This window comes from Biomphalaria glabrata, chromosome 1 (assembly GCF_947242115.1).
Source record: "Biomphalaria glabrata chromosome 1, xgBioGlab47.1, whole genome shotgun sequence".
Taxonomy (NCBI): domain Eukaryota; kingdom Metazoa; phylum Mollusca; class Gastropoda; family Planorbidae; genus Biomphalaria; species Biomphalaria glabrata.
In genome coordinates this window covers 38,762,163-38,787,596 of record NC_074711.1, presented here as the reverse complement: position 1 = coordinate 38,787,596, position 25,434 = coordinate 38,762,163, and the positions used below count along the sequence as shown (strand labels likewise).

Genomic DNA, 25,434 nt, shown 5'->3' with positions numbered 1-25,434 from the left:
TCTTATATCGAGTCGCCCAACCTCTATTCTTTTATGCAAAATGCAATCATTAGCAGAAATTATAAAAAGGAGCGAGGATTAATCGTTTTCATTTTACCGCCCTTCCCCTTTCCAGATAGAGTTTGTGTAATTTCACATGAATTTATCATAACTATTTTAAGAAAGACTTTGCTTTGGAAAAGTTATAATTCAAACGAAAATTGTCAATATAACAGTCACGGTTGAGATGAGTTCAAAAGCCAGATATTCTTTTCCTAGTCGACTTTTTCCAACCTTACTCTATCTCATATTTTTCTACTTAAATAAATTTAGGACTATAACTCACAATTTATACTTGAATTTAATTTAATATTATTAATCGAATATTTTTTTTTCGGCGGCGGTCCTCAAAGCCTTAATCTAAATATGTTGGGTATCTTATCTTTTCAAAGAACAAATTGGTTATATTTGCAATGTATTAAGGGACTATAAATTCATATTAGCATATATTTCCACATTATTCAAAAGGTCCTTTATAATAGAATGAATAATGAGCTGCAGGTCAGGAGAATGCGTTACTGCAGTGAAGAATGCCAAAAAACGCTTTTAGCGTCGGGGCTTCGCCGTGAACCCCACTAATAAGTAATAAGCTGTAGATGTCAGGAGAATGCGTTTCAGCCGTGAAAAATGCAAGAAAACGCTTTTGGCGTCGGGGCTTCGCCCCGAACCCCACTAATAAGTAATAAGCTGTAGATGTCAGGAAAATGCGTTTCTGCGGTGAAAAATGCAAGAAAACGCTTTAGGGTGTCGGGGCTTCGCCCCGAACCCCACCGATAAAACTTACAGCGCTCTCCCAGACCCTCAAGCTTGCAAGAGAAAGGCCTCAACATGACTGTTTGTTTTCGCCGTAGATTGAGAAAGTCTTATTTTATTCTCATATATCGAATATATATATATATATATATATATATATATATATATATATATATATATATATATGCTGTACCCACGTTTATGCATAGGGTTAGGGTTTACTGGGCGTTAGGGTTAGGGTTTGGAAAAAAATCGCCCCCCCTCCCCTCCAAAGTTCTGGATCCGCCAGTGGGTGAAAATGATTTCCAACCAGCAACACAACTGGATAAAAAATGACAGACTTTAAACAACGATTTAGATCTAGTTGAAATTTTTTTTTACTCAACTCGAAAACGTTTTCCAAAAAACGTGGCCGTATTATACCTCTAATAAATAAATACATTAAGATCAATGTCCGTAGCATAGCTGAGCACAAAAGAAGAAAACGAAAAGCGAATAAATTCTTTAAAAAAACGCGAATGGATATTTGAAGCGTATGTTGTCATACAGTTGTCACGTGATAATTAAAATGGCATCCTTGTTGAAAAATTATTTATGCTTTGTTATTGTAATTTTTTTTTCATTTAAATGCAGTTTCTGCTTGCTTGGTAAGCGTTATTAAGACATTCGACATTTACTAAATGTGCTTTTCAGACTCGACACAATATTTAGGGATAGATCTAGCCGTAGCCCTAGATTAAGGCCTAGGAGTTAGAAGTCTAGATTTGGCCTGGCACTTTTAACTTTAGACTTTAGTTAGTTAGACTTTAGACTCGAGAGTTTAGTTTAAGAATAAAGTTTAACTAAGTCTTACTAAGTTTAACTTTATTGACTTTAACAAAGTTTAACTTTTACTTTTGAATTGATTTAATTTTAGTTGTACTTTCTCATTAGAATTAGAATTTACTAGATAATCTAGTAGTACTTGTTCTGTAGTCACAGATTAATAATAAATTACTGTAGACGTTACTATTTAATAATGATAATAACGAGACTGTCTTGATCAAGGTAGACATATATAACTAACTTTTATTTCCATCCGATTCTTTGCTTTCGCATAAAACATAGACAACAAACAATGACGTAATATCTTCTAATATTAACACATCCTTCCTTTTGAAGCTATTATCACATCCTTCCTTTTAAAGTTCTTAATACTTATATTTACAAGGAATTTTGACAACTCGACCACTTCTGGTTGTCTTGACCGGCACAGCAAGTTCTCTAGATGTTGGTTCATAATTGTCTGTTTCTTTTGTTCTAACAGTTTGCTGTTCATTGTCTTCGTCAGTGTCATAGTACCCAGAGATGTCTTCTTCGTAGCTCTTGTTTAAAAACCGTTGATTTCGTCTGTATGTTTTCCCATCATTTGTCTTTATGATGTAAGATCTGGGTGACGGATGTTTCTTAATGACGACTGCTTTCTGCCATGTTTGTCCTAGACGAACTCTCACCTTCTCCCCGACAGAGTAGTCTTTAGGTAACCTTGCTTTTGCATCGTACCTCACTTTGCTTTTCCTCTGTCGTTCGTTGAGTAATGTCTCTGCATTTTCAGCTACCGATGGTTTCAATAGTTTGGGATCAGCTGGAATGATGTCCCTGAGTCTTCTACTCATCAGCAGTTGTGATGGCGAATAAAGCAGTCCGCTTATCGGAGTATTTCTATACTCGAGCATAGCGAGATATGGATCTTTCCCACTTTTGTATGCTTTGTTGAATATCTGCTTTACGATACCAACATACACCTCACTTTGTCCATTTGATTGAGGGTATCTGGGACTTGATGTTGTTATCTTGAAACCCCATTCAGAAGCAAACTCTCTATATTGATAGCTATTGAATGGCATATTGTCGCTCACTATTTCTTCTGGTATGCCATGTCTAGCAAAAATACCTTTCATTGCCCTGATAACACATTCTGCTGTTTTGTTCTCTAGTCGTTTTATTTCAGGATATTTGGAGAAATAGTCCACAACAAGCAAATAGTCATTGTTTCGCCATTCAAACAAATCTGTCGCAACCTTTTTCCATGGTCTGTCTGGTACAGCATGAGGTAGCAATTTTTCCTTCACATTATTTCTTTTGAACGTTGCACATGTTGCGCACTTCATTATTGTCGAAAAAATATCTTTGGACAATCCTGGCCAAAACACACTCTGTTTTGCCTTGGATCTGGTTTTCTCAAGACCAAACTGACCTATGTGCAACTTGTCGAGAATTTCATTTCTCATACTTGAAGGAATTATAATTCTGTTCTCATAAAACAATATTCCATTCTCTCCATGAATACTGTCTGAAGGTCCGAGAACGTCCAGTTCCCTATTAAAGGACCTCTTGACCAAGGAAAGGCTTTTATCCATGGCCAGGATGAGGCATTGGCTCTTCACCAATCTCTCTGTCCGAAATCCCGCCTTATCCGAAACGATCATATATTCACGTCCGGTATGTCGCTGGACATGACCCCCTTGAGCCCAGCACAAGTATCCCCCTCTCGTACGAGGCCGAGCCGCGTGGGGGCCTTTCATATGCCTATAATGTCCCACAGAACCCGTGCGAGGGTCCATCACAGCGCGTATGGCCCCCGTTGGGGAATGAATCGGTGTGGGGTTGGACGGGTTAGCGAGCCTTTGTTACATCCCTACCACATGCAGTGTACAGTCTCTTGACCGTACATGTGGTAGCCCACTGAGAGCTATGTGCGCTACCATTCTTAGCCTATCCGCATCCCTTGGCGGACGTAGGCACCACGCTGAGGCGACGGTAGCTGGAATATCCTCCGCCACTTTACTGTGACTTTAGCCTAGCTTAGGTCTTAGAATACTTATAATAATAATCTATATGAAGTTATTACTTACTAGAGTCTAAATTCTAATAATTAAATAATAGATTTATAGAAAGAAAAACTACCTCTTATTCATGGTAAACTATAGTTACACAGACTAAAAATTCAAAATACCTCTAGACTAGATGTGTTATTTAACAAATACTTTTAAAAGTTTTCATAGTATCCCCTAGAGAAATCTAATCATATTGATGAAATTATTTTTTAATTTTAAAAAAATCAATTCAAAACAATGAATAGTGCTACAAATGAAGCAAGAACATAAAACTAAAATGCTTTTTTTTTTTTTTTAAATTGTTATGTTTTACATGTTTCGGATGTTGCTTCAGAGTTGAAGATAGTTTACTTCTTAGTCCAAATCTCCAACAGGATAATGGTGGATGGGAGCGGGCAGGGTTTGAACCTGGGACCATCAATAAGTCCAAATGACAGTCCAGCGTGCAAACCGCACAACCAGGCAGCCATTAACCATGGTTACACCAATATTAGAATATTGTTTGGGACCCAAAAACTCTAGAAAACATTTAAAGAAACTAGAACAGATGCAAAATAGAGCTATGAGATTTATAACAGAAGAATACACACACTTGACTAGAGAAACACTAAAATCACTAAACTTAGAGAGATTTCAGAAAAGAAGACTAAAAAAGTAAAGTAGTGATAATACTTAAAACACTAAACTATAATATACAAAAACACAACCTAGTAAAATACTTAGAAGAAAAACACAAAGTAAAGGGACATTTCTTATTTCATATGCTAGGACAAATTCACACTTACTAGTGCTCATTCTTTCCTAGTGCCATTAGAATATGGTACAGGTTGCCTGAATCAGCCATGAAAACCAATGACTTAGCATGGATACGCATAGGGTAATTATCCCTTGTTAAGAAGGAACATCTGACATTTCAATGTCATGTCAAAAAATCTTTGAAAGTTTTGTGGTTCAATGCATGTAGTTATTTGATGAAGTTTACAGAGCTGACCATTATCTTCATCACCTGGTCCAGATTTAACTCATATCTAAAAAAATTTATCAGTGAATAATGCACTGAAGCTACAAAGGAATAGTCACATTGGGCTTTATGACTTTTTAAAAACCTATATATTTCTTCCATTTCCTGTAGCATCCAACCATACTTTTGGCACCACCAGTAGTTCAATAGTGGTTCTAGTTTCAATGTATTCAGTTTTCTCAGTAATTATATTTCGAGTCATCATATTCAGAGAAATAACTGTTCCATCAAGACATAGTCCAGAGTGTGCACCAGACATCCAGGCATCTCTTTAATTAACTCTTTCTTTTTTTTTTTTATAAATATCAATTTGTTTTATCAAAGAAGGAGGAGCTTTCAATGCTAAATATAACATTTTCTGATTACAAAAACTAATTGAAGCTTAAGCATAACAGGGTAGTGATATACTATAATGAAAAAACAAATACTAGAAAACCACTATGTTAGCTTTATTCAACAAAATTAGGTTACAGTAAACAGTGAACGAATACAAGCACGTCTCACATTATTGAAGTTCTATAAACACACACACTGGATATGACCTTCTGACACGCTGGACATACACAGAAAATAAATAACTCTGTTACCCTACAAATACATATAATCAAATTTGGTTACATACAACAATCCTATCAACCAGAGTGACCATTGTTTTTATTAAATTCTAGATACACCTTGCTCACCACTTATTGTGAAGTCTGGCTACATTGTCTGTGTCTGCAATGCAACATATTGTGACACATTTCCATCAGCTGACCCTGTTTCAAAAGGAAATTATGTAGTTTTTACTACCTCACAATCTGGACTGAGGGCTAACAAACAAATTTTACCAATCAGCAAAAGTTCCAAAACTACCAGTAAGTAGCCTTCTGTTGAATAATTATTTTTTTTTATCATACACTCACTTAATACACACTCAATTTCATTTAGCTCTAGATTTAAAACAAAAAGCTAAATATATTTTTAAATATCTAACAGCTGTATACCACATAAAGTTGAATGAGACACGCCAAAGCATCCTTGGATTTGGTGGTGCTTTTACAGATGCAGCAGGAATAAACATAGCAAAGTTGCCAGCTGCAGCACAGACAAAGTTGATTAATTCTTATTATTCTAAAGATGGTAAGTAGTTTTAATTTTGTTAAGTAGTTGTTTGTTTTTTTTCTTTTAATATATTCTTTCCTATTAACTTTTGTATTTATTTTAATATTAGTTTTTAATATATTTTTAACATCATTTAGCAATTATATATTTACTTACTGTAACAAAATTTCAATTGTTTGACACCTTTTTTAAAATGTTAATAAAGATTTCTTACATTAAAAAACAAACACCTTCAAACAATCTGTGAACACGATGCTTCTAAATAAGTTCACAGTTTCATGTTTATTTTGACGCTCAGTAATATTTTGTGTCTGTACTTGTAAACAGGTCTAGAATACACTATTGGAAGAGTTCCCATTGCCAGCTGTGATTTTTCTACCCGTGCATATTCTTATGATGATGTGCCAGGAGATTTCAATTTAAGCCAGTTTACTTTGGCTCCTGAAGACTTTAAATACAAGGTACTTTACATATTAGTACAGGGAATGGTCTTATAATTCTCTTTAAGATTTAAGCTAAAACTTCCTAAGTTCTGAAATAAGTAATTTTCTGTAACATGGTCATAAAGATGCTCAAATGCCCAGGTCTAGACATTAACTGAAAAACAACAAATAAAAAAAAATAATGTAAAAAATGTATGCATTAATTTAAAAAGGAACATCTGTAAGTTGCATGCTGCTATTGGGCATTCAATTGCAATTAATTTCTATTTGGAAACAAAAATCTATTATTTACATTAATTATTATACTTATTTTTAGTGCATCTCATAGTTATGCTATTTCATTTGCAGACCTTCAATTTTATATATATATATTTAGAAAACTACAAATTTGTGTATTTTTATTTTAAAAAATTAAAAGGTTGAGAAAATCATATTAGTTGTAAATAGTGATGTTTTTGTTTTGTTATTGCTATAGTCTTCCATCTCCTGAATATAAATGTGTACCCCTAAGATACTAAATTCACCTTTGATTGTGTATGACCAGTCCAGCTTTTAGGCAGACATCTGTACTAAATTTGGTTCATAACCTTTAGCTTACCGATGCCAAATCTTCTCTTCATATACACTCTTTGAAAATCTGTCTTCTCAGTCTAATAAGCTATTATATTTTCTGTATGCTCGTAAGTAGCAAGATCAAAATTAATCATTCATAGCCTTTTTAAGATGATTGATTCTCCATGTAGTTATTTTAAAAAATTATGTTAGTATTTTTGTCTGCTAGCAATGGAATTAATTCTATTACATGTAATTATTCTTAACTTGTTCTAGAAACTTTAAAAAAAAAATTTTCTGCACACAGATTCCATTTATTCGCTCAGCTCTATCTGTTACCTCAAGGCCTATCAAGTTTTTTGCTAGCCCTTGGAGTGCCCCAGCGTGGATGAAAACAGAACATAACATGACTGGTCAAGGTACTTTAATTGGACAGCCAGGAGGTCCATATTACAAAGCTTGGGCTACTTATTTTATCAAGCAAGTTCAACTTTTCCCCCATATTAATCATTTTTGTTTCTAATTGTTATTTCCCATGGTGATCTGAAATATTGTTTCTTGCTCAAGATTTGTTCACTGTTTTGTATTTTAGATTTCTTGAAGAATATGAAAAAAACAATATCAGTTTTTGGGGCATAACAGCACAAAATGAACCCACTGATGGGCTGATGGCTAAATTCCCATTCCAATCCTTGGGCTTTACACCAGAGATGCAAAGGGATTTTATCAAATTAGATCTTGGTCCAGCCTTACAAAACAGCAGTTACAAGAACACTAACCTGATGATCCTAGATGACCAAAAGTTGTTTGTAGTTACATGGATGAAAACTGTGAGTTGATGCCAATTAACTCTGTCTAAAAGATTATCAAGTTCAGTTAAGCGTAGATGTAGACCAAAGAAAGGGAAAAATACAAAGAAAATACATTATATTTTCTTTTTAAAAATCTCAATAAAACAAATTTTGTGTTGAAAATTTGATAGATGATTATATTTGAAGCTATATTTTCATTTATAATTCAATAAAAAGAAATCAAAATCTACTTTTAGTAATTTTCCCCATTTTTTTTTATTTTTTTTTTGCAAATACAGTAAGCCGTTTTTACTTTGCAGTTCATCTTTTGCAGATTTGCTTCTTCTCATTTTTTTTTCTCAATGGAATTTATGGCCACTATATTGCGAATATTGAGGGAAAATCTAATTAAACCATGAAGATGAATAGCCAAAATATTTCATTAAATCCATTTAAATTTCATGAAATTCTTCTAAACCAAATATATCATCTACAAATATTTCTTATGTACATTACATGTTTATGTTCATATCCGAGTGAAATTAACTTAAAATAAATGGTAATTTAGGAATTGCTCTATTCAACAAACTGATTAGACATCACTTTACTATTTTAACTGTGAATAGACCTTGCTTTTAATAATTTAACTGTAGGGGCCCTTTTGATATAAAGGGAGAGTAATCCTTGAAGGACTACGGGCACCACATGGCCTAAATTGTGCCATTGTGCCTAAAACTCAAAACTTCAAAAACCTCCTGCTGAAAAACATATTAAAATGACTGTTTAATGCAAAGGGTGGATTATGACCAGAACAGGGAACATTTTAAAAGTCTAAATCCTCATGACATATATATATCTTTCCTGTAATTCCCAGAATTTTTGTTTTTTTTTCGCTGGTGATTTTGTACTCATCCCCCACAAAAAATGAGAGATCACTGTAACTAGAAATCAGCTTGACTGACTTCTTTACTGCTCCATTGAAGATCATCTCCAATGATAGATGAGCTTATAGGATAATATAACTCTAATTCCTACAATGTTTTATAGATGTTTGATGGTTGCTGTATGTACTCTATTTCTTAACAAACTTTCTCTTAGGTTCTCTCGGACCCTGAGGCCAGCAAGTACATATCAGGTGTAGCCGTCCACTGGTATGTGGATGGTGTGCTGCCTTCAGACATCATGACCTTAGCTCACAACTTGTACCCTGACAAGTTTCTTTTCGGAACAGAAGCCTGCGAGGGCTCAATGCCATGGCAAATGAAAGTGGATCTCGGTGCTTGGGACAGAGCAGTCAGTTATGCACGTGATATTATAATAGTGAGTCACACGTTTGCCAACTTGATGTCATGATAACCCACTTTGAGTTCGTCTTAGAAGTTTTATTGACATCAAAAATAAAAGCTGATTTTGTTATCTTTAATTTTGTTCAAATTAAGAAATTTCCACTTTTATATTTTATAGTAATTATAAACATTTATATTCTTTAGTCACTAACTTTGAAACATTTAAATTTTGCAAGCAGGGAAACTACTTACTTACATTAGAATGTTTCCAATTTAGTTAGAAAGAAAGGGTGTGGTTGCAGTGAGTATTTAAACCTTATACATTGTGCTACCAAACAAAGTAGACACAATAAAGTACCCATTTCATCTATTGCTGTCTGTAGGGCAGATGATGTAAAGGTCATCTCTTTCTATGGCAGACAGTGAATGTGATGTGATGTAACCAGCATGACCTGTACTTTCCCTAACTAATGTCTGAGTTTCAAACCTTGCGAAATATAGGGCAGGGTCATCTGTTTCCCTGGCCCACCTTTAACGAGAGTGTCATGTGGCCAACCGCCTTTACTTTTCCTGACTGGAGCCACCATGCTCCCACAAATCATAGTACAAGCCTTGTAAAAAGTAAAACATGCTGTTTCTATGCCTGGTAATTTATCAAGGTATCATCAGCTGTCACATTAACCAGCTGCCCTCCTAATATCAGGTACCCACTAGAGTTTGGTTGTCTTGATTGAGGGATGTCCAAAGTTAAAAATCAATATTCAAACACTTGACCCATTGGTTAGAAACAACTTTGTAAGTTAATTCATTTTTAAATATAAAATTTTACATTAGTGAACAAATAAGGCTCCTTTTTTTGTGCATAAATAGGCCTCTACTCCTTTCCCTCCCTTTTTTTTTTTTTTTTTTTTTGGTCATTGTTGGTTATGTTTTTAAAAAAATAATTCTTGAACCTTTTTGTCACATGGTGAGTGTTTTAATCTTCTTGAATCTGCACATTTTCACAATAAATTTATGAACCATTATATATTTCAATCAAGCAGATTTTTTGTGTGCGTTTATAGCATTGTCATTAATTTATCAGGATTTGAACAACTGGGTCACTGGCTGGACAGATTGGAATCTTGCTCTTGATTTAACTGGAGGACCTAACTGGGTGTCCAATTATGTGGATAGTCCAATTATTGTCAACTATGAAAAGAATGAATTCTATAAGCAGCCGATGTATTATATTCTAGGACATTTTAGGTCTGAACATTTTTATTAAAATTTACTTGTAAATTCAAGTTTTTAGTTTGTATTTAGATACAGTGATGTTTAATCTGTTGTATACAATATATATATTACTAGTATATTGTGATTTCTATTATTTTCAGTAAATATGTTGTCTCAGATTCCATTGGATTGAACGTAAATTCACCAGCACACAAACCTTTGGTTGAAATAACAGCCTTTCTTCGTCCAGACAAGTCAGTCGTTGTCGTCATTTTGAATTTGTACGTTTTCCAAAAACCTATTTTTATGTCATTATTTCTAAACTCTCCTGTTTTTGTATGGATTACATTAAAATCCAACATTTAACTATTTGTTTTTAATTTACTTTCCTAGGGGATATCAACCAGAAACTATTGAGCTTACAGATGATGTGACTGGATACATACCTTTGACCATTCCTGGAAACTCCATACAGACTGTAGTTTGGTGGTTGTCATAGACCATGCTGACACTTACTTGTTAATCAAAATATAAAACATCTTGTTTTGATTAATTCATTTTTCATTTTATTGCTCAATTTGAAGATCAGAAGACCCATTCTACTATTGGGTCAGAATGGTATATTAATTAATGCATGGGTCATTTTAGAAATCTAGGTTGAAGATGAATTAGATAATGTAAATCAGATAGTGTAAAATTTGAATTAAATTTTAATCCAGTGAACAACACATCACCAGTATAAGTATTAAAAATAATTTATACCAGGATGACTAACTTGTGTACCTTTTCTTCAAACTAGCACTAATAGTTAGCAGATGAATACTAGAGACAGATAGATTTGCGATGTTTTTAAATACCCTTATACAATATTAAATTATCCTGTTGTTTTTTTTCCAGGATATTAAAAATTTGACCTCTGTTTAATATAAATGTTTCTAACCATTTATCTAAAATCAAAAATATATTTATTATAAGCAATTTTTTTTTTTACATATTCCATTTTATATGTTTTGAAATATTAAAATGTTGAACTGTATATTGGATTTTTCTCTGACCGTTTTAACCAGATAAGACAGTTTGGGCTCAAATCATAAGGGATATATTTTGAGTCATAGACTTGGTTAATAACTTTACAATTATATTGAGTCACAAATTGGATTTTTCCAGAAATGTCTTTTTTTTTTAAACCAGAATTGGTCATTGAACAAAACAAAGTCTAAATTACTTACATTCCATATTGTTATGCTTTGAATTCCTTTTAGTCATTTATTTATTATCTTTTGAGATGCTTAGCTTTTTAATTGAAATTTGTGTATGCATTTGTTTGCTTGACAATAAAAGTGTAAATGGCAAAACAGCATTTGTAATTACTGTGAATTTAAGATAAATTATTGAATGGCATGCATATATCTTTTCAATTACGTTCTGCAAAGAGCAGTTACATATTTTATGATATTTATATGTGAATGGAAAATTAATATCCATGAATGAAAGGTAAACATTTTGTTATGGGAATATTTTGTTGTTACAACTGATTTTTTATTATCTGTATTTAAGATAAACTTTTTTTTTTTTTTACATGACATTGTTAATCATACATATTGTTTCTTTTTAATAATTTTGTTAAAGTTTGTTGTGTTTGGGTGTGGGGGTAGGCTTAGAACACAAATGCTAAATGTTATTTTTGGAGCATGAAACTACTGTTGAGTTGAAAAACTTACAACTTGTGGCATTTAAACGAAAATTTTAGGTTTCCATTTCTTCTTCTGTGATCCTAAGGGTATCTTGTTTTGTTTCATGTAAATGTGCAATTTTGTATTTTAAAAAACAACACATTAACTCTTTCTCTCTGTAATTATTTACAACATTCTAGTGGAATCAACGTTGGTATCCTCAGTTAGGAGAGAAAGAGTTAATTATTTTTTTACAATATAATTCACAAAAACAAAATATTTATTTTTTAATCATACTCTCATTTTGTTGTGTTGTTGATTGAAAAGTTTTGGAAATAATTAACTATTTTGAAATTATGCCCAATTGACTTAACTAATTTTATCAAATTCAATCTCTATACCAAAGATTTAAAGAGGGAAAGAAAACTATACATAAAATTTTATTTCTTGGAGACACACGCACATCTGATGTCAAATAAAAACTAGGATGATCATTTCTAAAAATAGTTTTATATACAAACTATTCTATTGGACCCCAGCATAAATGTACTTAATTATAAAAACATACTAAACATTCAGAGAAACTCAACAACAGTATTAATCTACTTCAGTAATGGAAGTATGGTTGAAATCTTTGAAACAGATATGAACAACCTCAGATCTGAAAGTAGTACATAAAAGATAAAGTGACATAGCATTTAATAGATTCAATGTTCAACTTGTTCTCCTAAAATTATTTCACAGACACATTTTCATACACAATATCAATTTCTGGATTATTACATAAGATAAGATTGATCTGATTGAAGTACATGCAGCCAGACATACACAAATATTCAGATACTCTGTATTCAAAAGAATACCACTACAGTAGTTAATACTAGCTCAGTTCATTTTGAAATCAAATAAATGCTTCAACTCGTATACCAGTAAAAGTACATGAAAGGATTTTTTTTAATGCAATTATGGTTTATTATTGTGAAAATTTTCAACAGGAAAACTCTTCATTTCAATCAAACTAATCTCTCTTGCAGGAAGACTTCAAGTAAAAGACTGAAGGGCCAGCAACTATGTTATGGCATATTGCATCATGGGAAGATGTTAAAATTGAAAAATAAATTACTGCAAAAACTTAACCTATCAACCTGATTATAATATTTTAACAAAAAATAAACTCAGCTATCTTTATCTGGATGAATGTGTTTCACAAATTGTATCAAGGCTCTGTCAACTCTATGTACAAAAAGACATACAACAAACATACAAGCTGTCACTGTCACAAACAGGGCACTCTCATATACTAGGCGGGGAGCAAATATTTTCCAGACCATGAGATGTCTTCGATGAAGTGCAGCAGCACATGTGGCAAACAAGAGCTGAAATAGAAACGATTTACATTTTATATAATAATTTTAGATTACAAGGTAGTTAGAATAGTTCCCACATAAATAAACCTTTTTTAATGTTCAGTTTTTATACTAATTAAAGGCTTTTCCTTGAAATATTCTGTTTAAATAAAAAGAACTCTTGCAAGACCAATGAATAGTAAAGTTTCTTGGTTTCTGAACTGGTGTTCTAGAGTTTCAATCCCATTGCAGGTTTGGATTTAGAATTTCCCTGAAACACTCATATTCAATAGCAGAATAATCTACAACACTTTTTTATTTCCCATATTTAGAGTTTATGCAATTTTTATTTAAGAAAAAAAAAGTTTCCTTTTTGAGGCCAAGTGGTTCATCGAGCAGTTAAATTTTCACCTTTCCCAAGACCAATGTTGATGAGAAGATGATCAACTAGCATTAACTTTTTCCTTGAAAAATCAGATACTCACTTGAGCTGGATGAGCTAAGAGATCTGGTTATTGAATGGTAAAGCACTTGGCTGCTGAATTGAGGACCTTGCTACATAATGTATTAATTAAGAAACTGTTATGTTTTACCTTCAAAGAAGTAATGAAGATAGTTCCACAGACAAGACTAAATAAATGTTTGTTGAGTTTGATTCCATTGTTGAAAATACTGAAGTCTCCTTGCCAACTTGTTTTCTCTTTGACCTGTTCTGATTTCTTATTTATCATCCAACTGGCCAACCCACTGAATAGTAATGGCCAAAAGATGACCAATGGTCCAGCCAAACTAAAGAATACTGGTCCAGCAAATGTATTGAGCCACACCAGAAAACCTGTTTAAAAATAAAGTATGCATGACATTTTATTTTTGTTTATGGCAAGGGTTTGTTGTAGACTCGAGAGACCAACTTAATTGTATGACAATATAAAATCTGTAGTTTCAGCAAAACCTAACTCTTTTACCATTCAATATTGTTTAATGGCAATATTAAAAATATAGTTCCAGCAAAACTTAACAGTTTCATATATATATTTACTACATTAATTTTATTTAGATTTTGTTTTATTAATTTTCGATAAAACATGGCTAGAGAGGCAGAGCAAAGGCTAGCTGGTACTAGCTGCCCTAACCAGAAACTATTGCTGTAAAAAATATATATGCAACATAAAAGGTATTTTTTTAAAAATAGGAAAAAAAATAATTACACATTAATTAAAGAGCATATATACTTCAAAAGCATATTTTCATCAATAGTCTAAGATTAAATAAATTAACATACCAATCAGATAAATTATTATACCAGATCTTTTTAAACTAATAAATTAATGTAGTACCTGGTAAAATAAATGATTTGAGGTCACCATAAAAGCCTACATAACCAGCTTCAAATCTGATGCTTGGGACAGTGGCTTGATGACCAGTGGTATAAAAGAATACAGTCGACAGAAGATTGAATAAAACTAATCCTGCCCACCTGGGAGATGACATGTCCTCCTCTGTAACAAACAACAATACTAAGTTTTAAAACATTCCACTGTTTAAAAAGTAAAACAGTTTTCTTTAAAGTAAAGAAATTTTAAAAAAATTTTTAAAATAGAAAAATTTACCATGTTTTGAATTTGAGACGATGGCTGCAGAATACAACTCTAAACATAAATACAGAACTAATATTCCAAGGGTGATGCTAGGCGCTGTTCCATCACTCAGTAACAAAGTCAGTAACAGTCCAAACAGCACAAGGTAAGCGCAAATAGATGCACTATATGCAGATCCAAGTCCATAAATAATGGGTGATCTCTCACTATCCTTTTCATTATGACTTTGCTGGAAGTTTACTTTTAACTGGTTGTAGATTGTTGGAATAATATGTTGCAAGTCACCTGAAAATGAATGTTCAAACATAATCATATTTGTCAACCAAATTTATTATTTGAAAGCATAAATATTTATTGGAGGCCCAGTGGCTGGCGCTTGGCTTACGAACCTGGGGTACTGGGTTGAAATCTGGATGAACACTGGGATTTTGAATTTTGGGATTCTTAGGGCGCCCCTGAGTCCACCCAAGTCTAATGGGTACCTGACTTATGTTGGGGAAAGTAAAGGCGGTTGGTCATTTATCCGGCCACATGAGACCATGCTAATTAACCGTTGGCCAAAAAAACAGATGACCTTAACATCCTCTGCCCTATAGATCGTAAGTTCTGAAAGGGGAACTTTACTTTTTTTTTTTTTATAAATATTTATTGTTTCACATGATGATATATTTATATTTATTAGTTAGTTTTAACCCTAATGAAAAAACAACAACAGTAGGCTACAGTTTTCTTTTGAGATTTTAAGGTCTATAGAACAGGTGAGACTGACAAGAATTGTAAAGTCCTAGAGTTAAATGACTGGGTTCATGGCCAGAACAATCACCTCCTGATGCACAAAGTTACCTCACTAAGAGCTAAGTGAACTTAATAGACCTCTAATTTTAGTCAAATACTTGTCACTACCAGGACTTTAATCCAAAATACTTGTCACTAGCAGGACTTTAATCCAAAATACTTGTCACTACCAGGACTTTAATCCAAAACACTTGTCACTACCAGGACTTTAATCCAAAATACTTGTCACTACCAGGACTTTAATCCAAAACACTTGCCACTAGCAGGACTTTAATCCAAAATACTTGTCACTACCAAGACTTTAATCCAAAACACTTGTCACTACCAGGACTTTAATCCAAAATACTTGTCACTAGCAGGACTTTAATCCAAAATACTTGTCACTACCAGGACTTTAATCCAAAACACTTGTCACTACCAGGACTTTAATCCAAAATACTTGTCACTACCAGGACTTTAATCCAAAACACTTGCCACTAGCAGGACTTTAATCCAAAATACTTGTCACTACCAAGACTTTAATCCAAAACACTTGTCACTACCAGGACTTTAATCCAAAATACTTGTCACTAGCAGGACTTTAATCCAAAATACTTGTCACTACCAGGACTTTAATCCAAAACACTTGTCACTACCAGGACTTTAATCCAAAATACTTGTCACTACCAGGACTTTAATTCAAAACACTTGCCACTAGCAGGACTTTAATCCAAAACACTTGTCACTAGCAGGCCTTTAATCGAAAATACTTGTCACTACCAAGACTTTAATCCAAAACACTTGTCACTAGCAGGACTTTAATCCAAAACAGTTGTCACTAGCAGGACTTTAATCCAAAACACTTGTCACTAGCAGGACTTTAATCTAAAACACTTGTCACTACCAGGACTTTAATCCAAAACACTTGTCACTAGCAGGACTTTAATCTAAAACACTTGTCACTACCAGGACTTTAATCCAAAACACTTGTCACTAGCATGACTTAAATCCAAAATACTTGTCACTACCAGGACTTTAATACAAAATACTATCTTGTACTAAACACAAAATCTACACTGAAATATTTGTATGTCTCTAATTGAATAACTATTCAGGGCAAGTCAATCTGTAAATATTCTTCAAATGATCATTGGATTATAAAATGAAGTTCTTGAAAGAGTTTTTAAAAAAATTAAAATGTAAATAGCTCAAATATAATGCTTTAGCAAAATATATAAAATATAAACATTTTTATAGAAAATACATATATCCTTACTTAATTTGAGATGCACTATAACATTCATACATTTTTTTTTTTTTAAACATTACAATTGAAGAAATATTGTTATGATAGTATTTTTTCACATAGTCGTCAACAAATAACCTTAATTTAATCAAAAGAAAAAAGATTACACTAGTTGTATTCATGATAAAGAAAAAAGGATATTGTAACTTGATATCAAATAACTATAAGTTAGTTTTTTAAAGTTACCTTTATGTGAAAGATAAAGTGCTGAGTTTGCTTTGGACGGAATCATAAATATAAGTAGTGGCCACACTGTAAGAGTTACTATGGAAACCAACAGAACAACATAAACAGCCTGAGCCATCAGTGCCAGCTGCCAGGGTGTGAATGAGTCACTGACCAGATCCGAGAGACCCTGGAGGGCCCAATGCAGGCATGTAAATAAAGCTGCCAGAGGAGGACCATACAACATGGCAACCACCCCAGGACTAGTGCCATTCAAGTTACCAAAATGTTTCAGCCATCGCCTGGATGCATACACCATTACTGCCAAGCTAACAATGCTAAAAATATACCTTTTGTTTTTTGTGGCACCTTCTAAGGAAGCCAAAGGCTGAGGAAATACAGAGTTTCTACATGAGACCTGTTCTTCTCTACAAGGAATAAAAGAAGAGGAGAGCCTCAGTAGAGCACAAAGACTCAGACACACAAAGAAGCATACAGTTTTAGGATGCAATACCACTTGCATAATATCAAAACTGGATTTTGATTTCTTGGAATATTTGGTGTGCTCAGTTTTCCCCCGAAGTGACTTCTTGGACAAAATAATACTGGCACTGAAGATACAAACTAAAGTTTGTAATAAAAACATGGAGATTTCATCCTCGTTAACCACAAAACTATTTGAGAAGTAGATACAACAGTTCATAATGAACAATACGCTTGAGACTACATTGACTAGTGTGAAATACCTTTTCACAACAAACATCTCTGGCATAAAACTTTTAACACAGACAAAATTTGCAACTATAAGTAGAGCAGCTAAAGTGACAGGCATCAGGGGAACAGATGTGGGAAAAATGAAGAGATGTACTGCAATACAAATGAGATAAGCCAATGATCCTCCTAAAAGAAATTTAGCGGATGTAGGAAGAGATGTTTCATCATTGCTCCAAGATGCCCATAAGTACAAACTCTGAGCAACACCCAGTGCTAATGTGAGAATGCCTATCAGCATCCACTTAAGGTCAAATTTAGCCCAAACATTTTCACAGATCTGCCTTGTATCTCTGATAAAAGTCCTGTATGAATTTTCCAAAGACTGAAACTTAGACAAGGTGTCGGATTTCACACCATCCTTAGCCATCATGGTGATGTATTTTTGAATCTCTTGCTCAGTATTAGTAAATAACTGTTGCAATGTTCTCAGCTCATTCTCTGGCAAGTCTGAAGCCTGTGACTGATAAGCTGAAAGATAACTGCTGATCTGATAAGCATTCATTCTTAAAGCCTGAAATAAAGATGGTTCAATTTTTAGAATTAAATGTTCAGGGACTATCAAATGTTTACAAATTATAGATTTAAAATACAACCTGCTATGCATGTGCTGATGTTTTCATCATATACATTTTAAAAAAAAATGAAATACAGAATGTGTTCTGTATATAAATAAATGTTATTTGTAATAAATTCTATGCTAAAACAAGTTTTATTAAATGTAACTAGGAACTTAGACTGAATTTAATCTTTAGGTTTAGCAAAAATATTTCAAAATTTGAGCTTCATACTAAGCTGACTGAGAGTTAATAAAGCCTTTAAAAATACTTATTGATACTCTAGCATAATAAATATTTTATTTTATCTTTTGCTTCAGTGTTTCCCCAAAGCTGTGTTCTGCGTGAATAGGTGTTCCATGAACTATTGGAGTAAGTAGCTAGTAGGCCTGTACATGTGATTTAATTCCTTCGTAAATGCAGAAAAGATAATACAAATTGATTTAATTAGCTTTTCTTGGTAATGGAAAAAATTTCTATAACAAGATCGCTATGAACTTTAAGCTCATCTAGATTCTGACTTTAATTTGATCAACCATATAAATGATTTCTGGTTAAGTTTGTCTGAATTGTTTGAAACTGTCCACAATATTTCAAAACAGGCTATCATTATTTTACTACAGTTTCCTACAACTCATATGTACGAAAAGGATTTGCAATACCATAGAAGTCTTATTTTTTATATGCCTCTATTTTAAAATAGTTTTGTACAGGAAAATAAATAATAAAGCTACATTTAGAATTTGATTTAATTAGTAGTAGTATTTTTATTGAAACAAATAAGAAATAATCCACTCTAAAAAAAATAGTGTTCTTCAACTGTAAAAAGTGTTCTGTTAAATAAAAAGTTTGGTAAACTCTGGTTTACTTTAAAAAACAAATTTAAATAGTTAACTTTAAATCTTATTCTTATGTTATTTCTTTTGTAGTGATGTGCTTCTGGCATAACAAATGTGGAAGATAATGTAGACCTAACTATCAGTGATTGCAAATTGATACTAATGACCTCAATGCTAGATTTCATTGCAATATTTATAGATACATTTTAAAAGCACTCTAACCTTAATTTTATGATAAGCTTGTCGAATGTCATTGGTCGCAGTGCTCCACCAGGGGCAGTGAGTAAATAAATCTGTAATAACCATTCCCAGATTAGAAAATGGTATAGGAAGTCCAAGAAGCAGAGATATAGTTGGTACAAAGTCCACTTGCTTGACTGTGTTATCATCCTTAGGAAAATACAATTGTTCATAAATAAAAGATTTGTTTCTAGTTACATAATTTGCTTTAAGACTTTAAGTTATACATTTTTTAATGAGAAGATCAATGTGCAATGAGCAGATAAGTGTTTACATTTTTAATATCATGGAGTCAGAATCCTGCCCATTATTTCATTCCTATCACTCACTTTTTCAGTTAAAATGCTAAGTAAGGTAGTTTCTGTTTGATACTGCTATTTAAGTGCAAGACTGATTCCAGTTAATTTCAATAGCCATTTAACTTATCTGCAGCTCAATCCTAATTACAAAAGAAGTAAACAAAGATCTTTATTTTCTCCAGCAATTTCTGCTGTTGGTTAATGTCAGGCTGAGGGAAAGGAGGAGAAGGAGACAAAAAATCAACACAAAGATGTCAAGGAATGGACAGGCCTGTAATTGAAAGATACTCTAATCCTGACAAAAGAGAGAGAGAGGACAAGAGAAAGTCAACAGATCATGCTTGGTGCTCCAATGGTCCATAAGACTTAGAGACAAGTGATAGAGAGAACAAGATTTTGGTATGAGTTTGTATGTACTGTACTTGGGATAGAAGCCTTGTAAAAAAAAAAAAAGATTACACATACTTTTTGTTGACTTGATGCAATCTGTGTAGGACTATAGATAAAGAGTCCAGCCTCAAGTTCAGCAACACTATCACCACCATGATCTCCTGTGTTTGTCATTCCGTGATCTCCCATCACAAAAAGTATTGTGTCATCTTGCATTAACTGCGTAATATTGCTATATGTGTAATTAAAAAAAGATAGTATAAACACACTATATATATATTTATATATATATAATAATGTAATATAATATAATAATATAATATATATATATATATATATATATATATATATATATAATGTAATTAAACATGATCTAAAAGCAGAAAAGACATTATAACCCTAAACATAGATATATGATCTAAAAGATCAAGACATAGATGGTAACTAAAGCAAAGACATGGAGAGAAGTGAAGACAAGGGACACTGCAAAGTAGGGACTGCAACGTAAGGACTGCAAAGTAAGGACTGCAAAGTAGGGACTGCAAAGTAAGGACTGCAAAGTAGGGACTGCAAAGTAGGGACTGCAAAGTAGGGACTGCAAAGTAAGGACTGCAAAGTAGGGACTGCAAAGTAGGGACTGCAAAGTAAGGACTGCAAAGTAGGGACTGCAAAGTAGGGACTGCAAAGTAGGGACTGCAAAGTAGGGACTGCAAAGTAGGGACTGCAAAGTAAGGACTGCAAAGTAGGGACTGCAAAGTAGGGACTGCAAAGTAAGGACTGCAAAGTAGGGACTGCAAAGTAGGGACTGCAAAGTAAGGACTGCAAAGTAGGGACTGCAAAGTAGGGACTGCAAAGTAGGGACTGCAAAGTAAGGACTGCAAAGTAGGGACTGCAAAGTAGGGACTGCAAAGTAAGGACTGCAAAGTAGGGACTGCAAAGTAGGGACTGCAAAGTAGGGACTGCAAAGTAAGGACTGCAAAGTAGGGACTGCAAAGTAAGGACTGCAAAGTAGGGACTGCAAAGTAAGGACTGCAAAGTAGGGATGCAAAGTAATGAAAAACTGACAAAACAAACCAAGTAGAAAAAGACTGGATCTTGACAGACAATGATAGGTAGCAATGTAAGTGGGAGAAAGTGTTTCTGGAGAATAGAGCTCTACATCCACAAGAAGAAATACAGTCATTCTATACATGAAGGCTGCCAACAATATGCACAGAGAGATGTATATAATATAAACATTGTCAACATTTTAGGGTTATAAATATTTGATACTACATCTTTAATGAAATAATTTAGTATTAAAAATATAAAACAATTATGAGGGAGTCTAGGATTATGATACAATACCATGTAGGAGATTAAAGGTCAAGATTTTAAGAAGAAAATTAACTAGTCACCTTCATCTCTTATTATGGCTAAAAATCCTTATTTTTTGGAGAGGCATTTTCACCCACATCTTATCTTTTACATTACAGACGTTACTTCAAAAAAGAAGATAATTACATCCTGTAGATGCATTTCATATGTCAATCTAGTCATGCATGTTAATCAATGACTTAAATTCTACCAAGTTATTGGTTTTCTAGGCTGATTCAGTCAACCCATTCTTTTCTCTAATGACACTAGGGAAGAAGGAGCACTTACACTTGTACGAATTTGTTATAGAGCATGGAATAAGAAATGTACCTCTTTCTTTGAATATATCATTAGTTGTTTTTTTTTTCTATTTGTAAATTATAGTTTAGTGTTTTAAGTATTATAGCTACTTTATTTTTTATTCTTCTGTCCTGAAGTGTCTCTAAGTTTAGAAGTGATTTTACTAATGGTGTTACTCTCTAATCTAATAGGAATATTCGTTTAATACTTTGCATAAATGTGAAAGTTGAACCTGACTGAGCTTAAAAGAGCCAGTCTTTTTAGTAAAGCAAAATAATTTCAGAATAAAAGTTTATTTACCTCAGCATAGCATTCATCTGTAACAGCTTGTCTCGCATAGCTGGAAAATTAGGACCAAACCGATGACCACAATGATCAACACCAAGAAAATGAGCTATGATGACATCCCAATCTGATTTCTTCATCTCTGAATAAATATTTGCAAGTATGCCATCATCCACTGAATGAAGATCTTGAATATTAAAGGAAGGGAATCCAAAGGATTGGTGAAATTGATCAGGAAATAAACCCAGCCATGTGTCATCACCAAAAAATTTTATTTTTTTGTTTTGTTGAACCAGCTGTTCTAAGATATTGTCCTCTGTGATATGATAACTTTTAAAGTTTGCGCCAGCATCAACAAAAGTGGGTAAACTGCCAGTAGTTAGCCCCTTCAGCCGTTGCATTGTGGTGGTTGGAGGATCAGCTATAAATTTATACAGCCTGGAATTAAGTGGTTTCTTTGTTTTTAGTTGATGTAATATGGTCAATTTATTCTTGAAATGTATGTTTTGGATTTCATCAATGCCCAGTGTTTCATTGTATTCCATAAAATCATATTTTAATGCATCTATTAGTACTATGATTGCTCGCTTGAACCGACTGTGCATCCAGCAGCCTTTGGCATGGTGTGTGTGGTTATCTTCTGCTCGAAGAGCAAATTCAACCAAACATTCACTTTTCCTTTCAACAACAGATCTTGACAATAAAAATCCTTTCAGAAAAATTAGAATACCACTCAAGGAAAGTATATATATGAATACCAAAAGTATGAAGGTTTTCAGGATAAGCATTCTTGAAATAATTGTTGCATCAGTAGTGTTACTTATCTCTAGCGAGATCTTTTAAGTAAAATGTTTGTTGTTTGTTTCACATGTTTCGGATGTTCCTTCAGAGTTGAAGATAATTACTTCCTAGTCCAAACCTCCCGCAGGACGACGGGGATGGGAGCGGGCAGGGTTTGAACCCGGGACCATCGATAAATCTGAACGACAGTCCAGCATGCAAACCGCACGACCAGGCAGCCAAGTAGAGTCAATAGATGTCTTAACCAAAATAGTTGAAAAGCTAAATAAAAGTGACAGATTGATCAGTAAATTCTGTATTTATTAAAATTTATATATATATAAATTTTAATACATATATTATAAATATTAGTCATTAATCAATTAATCCAGATCATCTATGACTGTCATCTTTGTATAGTAGATGACTACTACATGTAGATCTAGAATCTATCAGATTGTTCAAATCATTAAATAAGAACAATCTGATATAAACTTTGTCACATGTAAATTATGAGTGAGTCTGGTGTGAATGTACACTTTGGTTTCTTATAGTTATAATGTTTTTTGTTTGGTGTAATGCACAAATGTGTCAAATTGTAAGACAAATTTTGTATGTACGGACAATAAAGATTATTATTATTATTATGCTACTTAAATCTTAATGACCTAAAAATTAGTAAAAAGGCTAAGTTACATTACATAGATCTAGATCTAGATTTAGTCTAAAGACTAAACTTTAGATTGTCTTAGATCCATGATTGAGTGTTATGAGACTGAGACTGCAGTGGTGAGTGAGACGAAAATAAATAAAATTAAAATCATAACACTAACACACATACTGCCATAGAATAGATAGATCTAGATATTCTAGATAGTACGCCAACATAAATTGAACATTATAAATTGAAAATAAAATGTAGATATCTAGAATTCTAGCTAGAATCTAGATTTAAACTTTAAACATGCATTTGATGCATCTATTGAAAATCTATTCATATATATATATATAATTATATTATATATAATATATATAAATATATATATATTCTAATCTATATAAAGTCTAGAATCTAGATCTAGACATCTAGATTCTAGATGTATCTCTAGACTCTATTTAAAATTTAAATTTTAAATCACTCGTTCACTGAACTGAAGGAGTGAAGGTTTTTCTTGTTGATTTAAGAATTATCTCCCCGACTAAATGTTGACTGCTAACTACTGCTTATTCAAATAATATATGAAGACTTTATTATAGATAAATTAAATTATATAATTTCTCCATTAAGAATATTAAGTTTATACAACTACTAGTCGACCGGTGGCGTACGTAGCCTACGCCGCTATTTTGCAGGGCAAGCCTTAGGACACTGCGACCTATGCGACCGCAGTGGGCCCCACACTTTCATAGAACCCGCACTTTCATAGGAGTCGCTCTAATTCAATGTGTATAAATTATTAAATTAAACCATTTTATAACTTAAAATTTCTCGCGCCATATTATCCTATCGATTTACCAGGAGCTCCTGGAAATCTCCGAAATTGCAAAATATACGAAAAAGTCCATAAAATATATGGAAATATATAGTCAAAAGTTGTCATTTTGGGGTGTCATTCAATATGGAAAACACCAATCCAACGCGCGATAAATAAAAACGGCATTATGCATAAGCGTAATTGGGTAATCTGGTGAAAGAAGCTTCTTGCGCTTCAGACTAATGAAGAATTACTTGAGGTCTGAGGTCAACAATTCTCAAAGATAGATTGAAACATTTGGTAATTCATGCTATTGAGCGTGATAAATGTAGGAAACAGAATTATGATATACTGTAGGCCTAAGACTTTGCTACACGCAAGGCTCGTAAAGTAATTATGTAGGCTACGTAGTAAAAAATGAATAAAATGCATAGACGAATTTATTTTCTAATTCAAACACTTAAATTTCACTTATTGTCCGCTTCCCTACCCAAACATGGCCCCGCGAAATCCGTTTCGCATAGGGACCCACAATGGTTAAGTCCGGCCCTGGTATAGTGACCTGTAAATATATATAGTAGATATACTAATTCTCTTTCCATGACATCTTAGTCACAATGGTTAAGTCCGGCGCTGCTATTTAGTGTTTAGAGTTGAAGATACTTTACTTCCTAGTCCAAACCTCCCGCAGGACGAAGGGGGATACGAGCGAGCAGGGTTTGACAGTCCAGATGTGAATACCGACGTGTTCTCCCCCCCCCCCCCCCTCTTGTTTTTTTGTGGGGTGACTATCCGCAGAAATAAGAGAGTGATCTTTTCTTTACTTCTTCTTCTCGTCCAAACTCTTGAGGGAAGAGGAGAATTATATATATACATAGATTCGAATAAGCTTTTTAATCTGACATTTTTAAATTATTTTTTTTTAAGTCCACTTGGTCGATATCCCCTATTGGGTTTGACCCGGCCCACCCCCTAGTGATGCCACTGATAAGGACAACGGAAATTATTGTCTAAAAAAATGTAAAATAAAAAACACAACGACCTGGTGTTCAATTTTTTTTAAAAGATAGGCCTACAAACTACAGTGTTAAAATTTCAAGAATTCTGGTCGGGTAAAATTTTCTAGATTTTTTCCTTGCTGTTTGCAGTATAAAGATAGGCCTATTATTTTACGAGAGAGCTTATAGCCTTAGACATACA

The 25,434-nt window shown here is 33.3% G+C and overlaps 2 protein-coding genes across 5 annotated transcripts; one reads left to right on the top strand and one right to left on the bottom strand.

Moving 5' to 3' along the window:
• Positions 1–1,331: 1,331 nt before the first annotated feature.
• LOC106079726 (lysosomal acid glucosylceramidase-like) lies at positions 1,332–12,049 on the top strand. The gene is made up of 10 exons (XM_056035569.1): positions 1,332–1,439; positions 5,358–5,546; positions 5,668–5,811; positions 6,121–6,254; positions 7,096–7,268; positions 7,381–7,618; positions 8,678–8,899; positions 9,950–10,113; positions 10,242–10,361; positions 10,474–12,049. Exons 1-10 carry the CDS (start codon positions 1,361–1,363, stop codon positions 10,577–10,579), a joined length of 1,569 nt encoding a protein of 522 aa, XP_055891544.1. The 5' UTR covers positions 1,332–1,360; the 3' UTR covers positions 10,580–12,049.
• Positions 12,050–12,180: 131 nt separating this feature from the next.
• Positions 12,181–23,990, bottom strand: LOC106079727 (GPI ethanolamine phosphate transferase 3-like). Of its 4 annotated transcripts, none has more exons than XM_056035527.1 (9): positions 23,899–23,990; positions 21,995–23,041; positions 20,114–20,270; positions 19,332–19,499; positions 16,964–18,227; positions 14,710–14,982; positions 14,437–14,598; positions 13,693–13,934; positions 12,181–13,129 (listed from the first exon to the last, which is right to left on the bottom strand). In XM_056035527.1, exons 2-9 carry the CDS (start codon positions 22,765–22,767, stop codon positions 12,929–12,931), a joined length of 3,240 nt encoding a protein of 1,079 aa, XP_055891502.1. In that variant the 5' UTR covers positions 22,768–23,041; positions 23,899–23,990; the 3' UTR covers positions 12,181–12,928. The 4 variants fall into 4 exon arrangements, with proteins under 4 accessions (XP_055891502.1, XP_055891511.1, XP_055891531.1 ...); XM_056035536.1 differs by having other exon boundaries at positions 23,912–23,959; XM_056035556.1 differs by lacking the exon at positions 23,899–23,990 and adding an exon at positions 23,601–23,685.
• Between the last annotated feature and the right edge of the window lie 1,444 nt (positions 23,991–25,434).

Coding starts and splice junctions, on each gene's coding strand:
- LOC106079726 (XM_056035569.1), top strand. CDS start 1,361: ATGGCATCCTTGTTGAAAAATTATTTATGCTTTGTTATTGTAATTTTT. Junction 7,269..7,380: donor TGGGCTACTTATTTTATCAA/GCAAGTTCAACT, acceptor TTTGTATTTTAG/ATTTCTTGAAGAATATGAAA. Junction 8,900..9,949: donor ATGCACGTGATATTATAATA/GTGAGTCACACG, acceptor TTAATTTATCAG/GATTTGAACAACTGGGTCAC.
- LOC106079727 (XM_056035527.1), bottom strand. CDS start 22,767: ATGCTTATCCTGAAAACCTTCATACTTTTGGTATTCATATATATACTT. Junction 19,500..20,113: donor TTGCATCAAGTCAACAAAAA/GTATGTGTAATC, acceptor TATTTTCCTAAG/GATGATAACACAGTCAAGCA. Junction 14,983..16,963: donor ACTTTATCTTTCACATAAAG/GTAACTTTAAAA, acceptor ATTCATTTTCAG/GTGACTTGCAACATATTATT.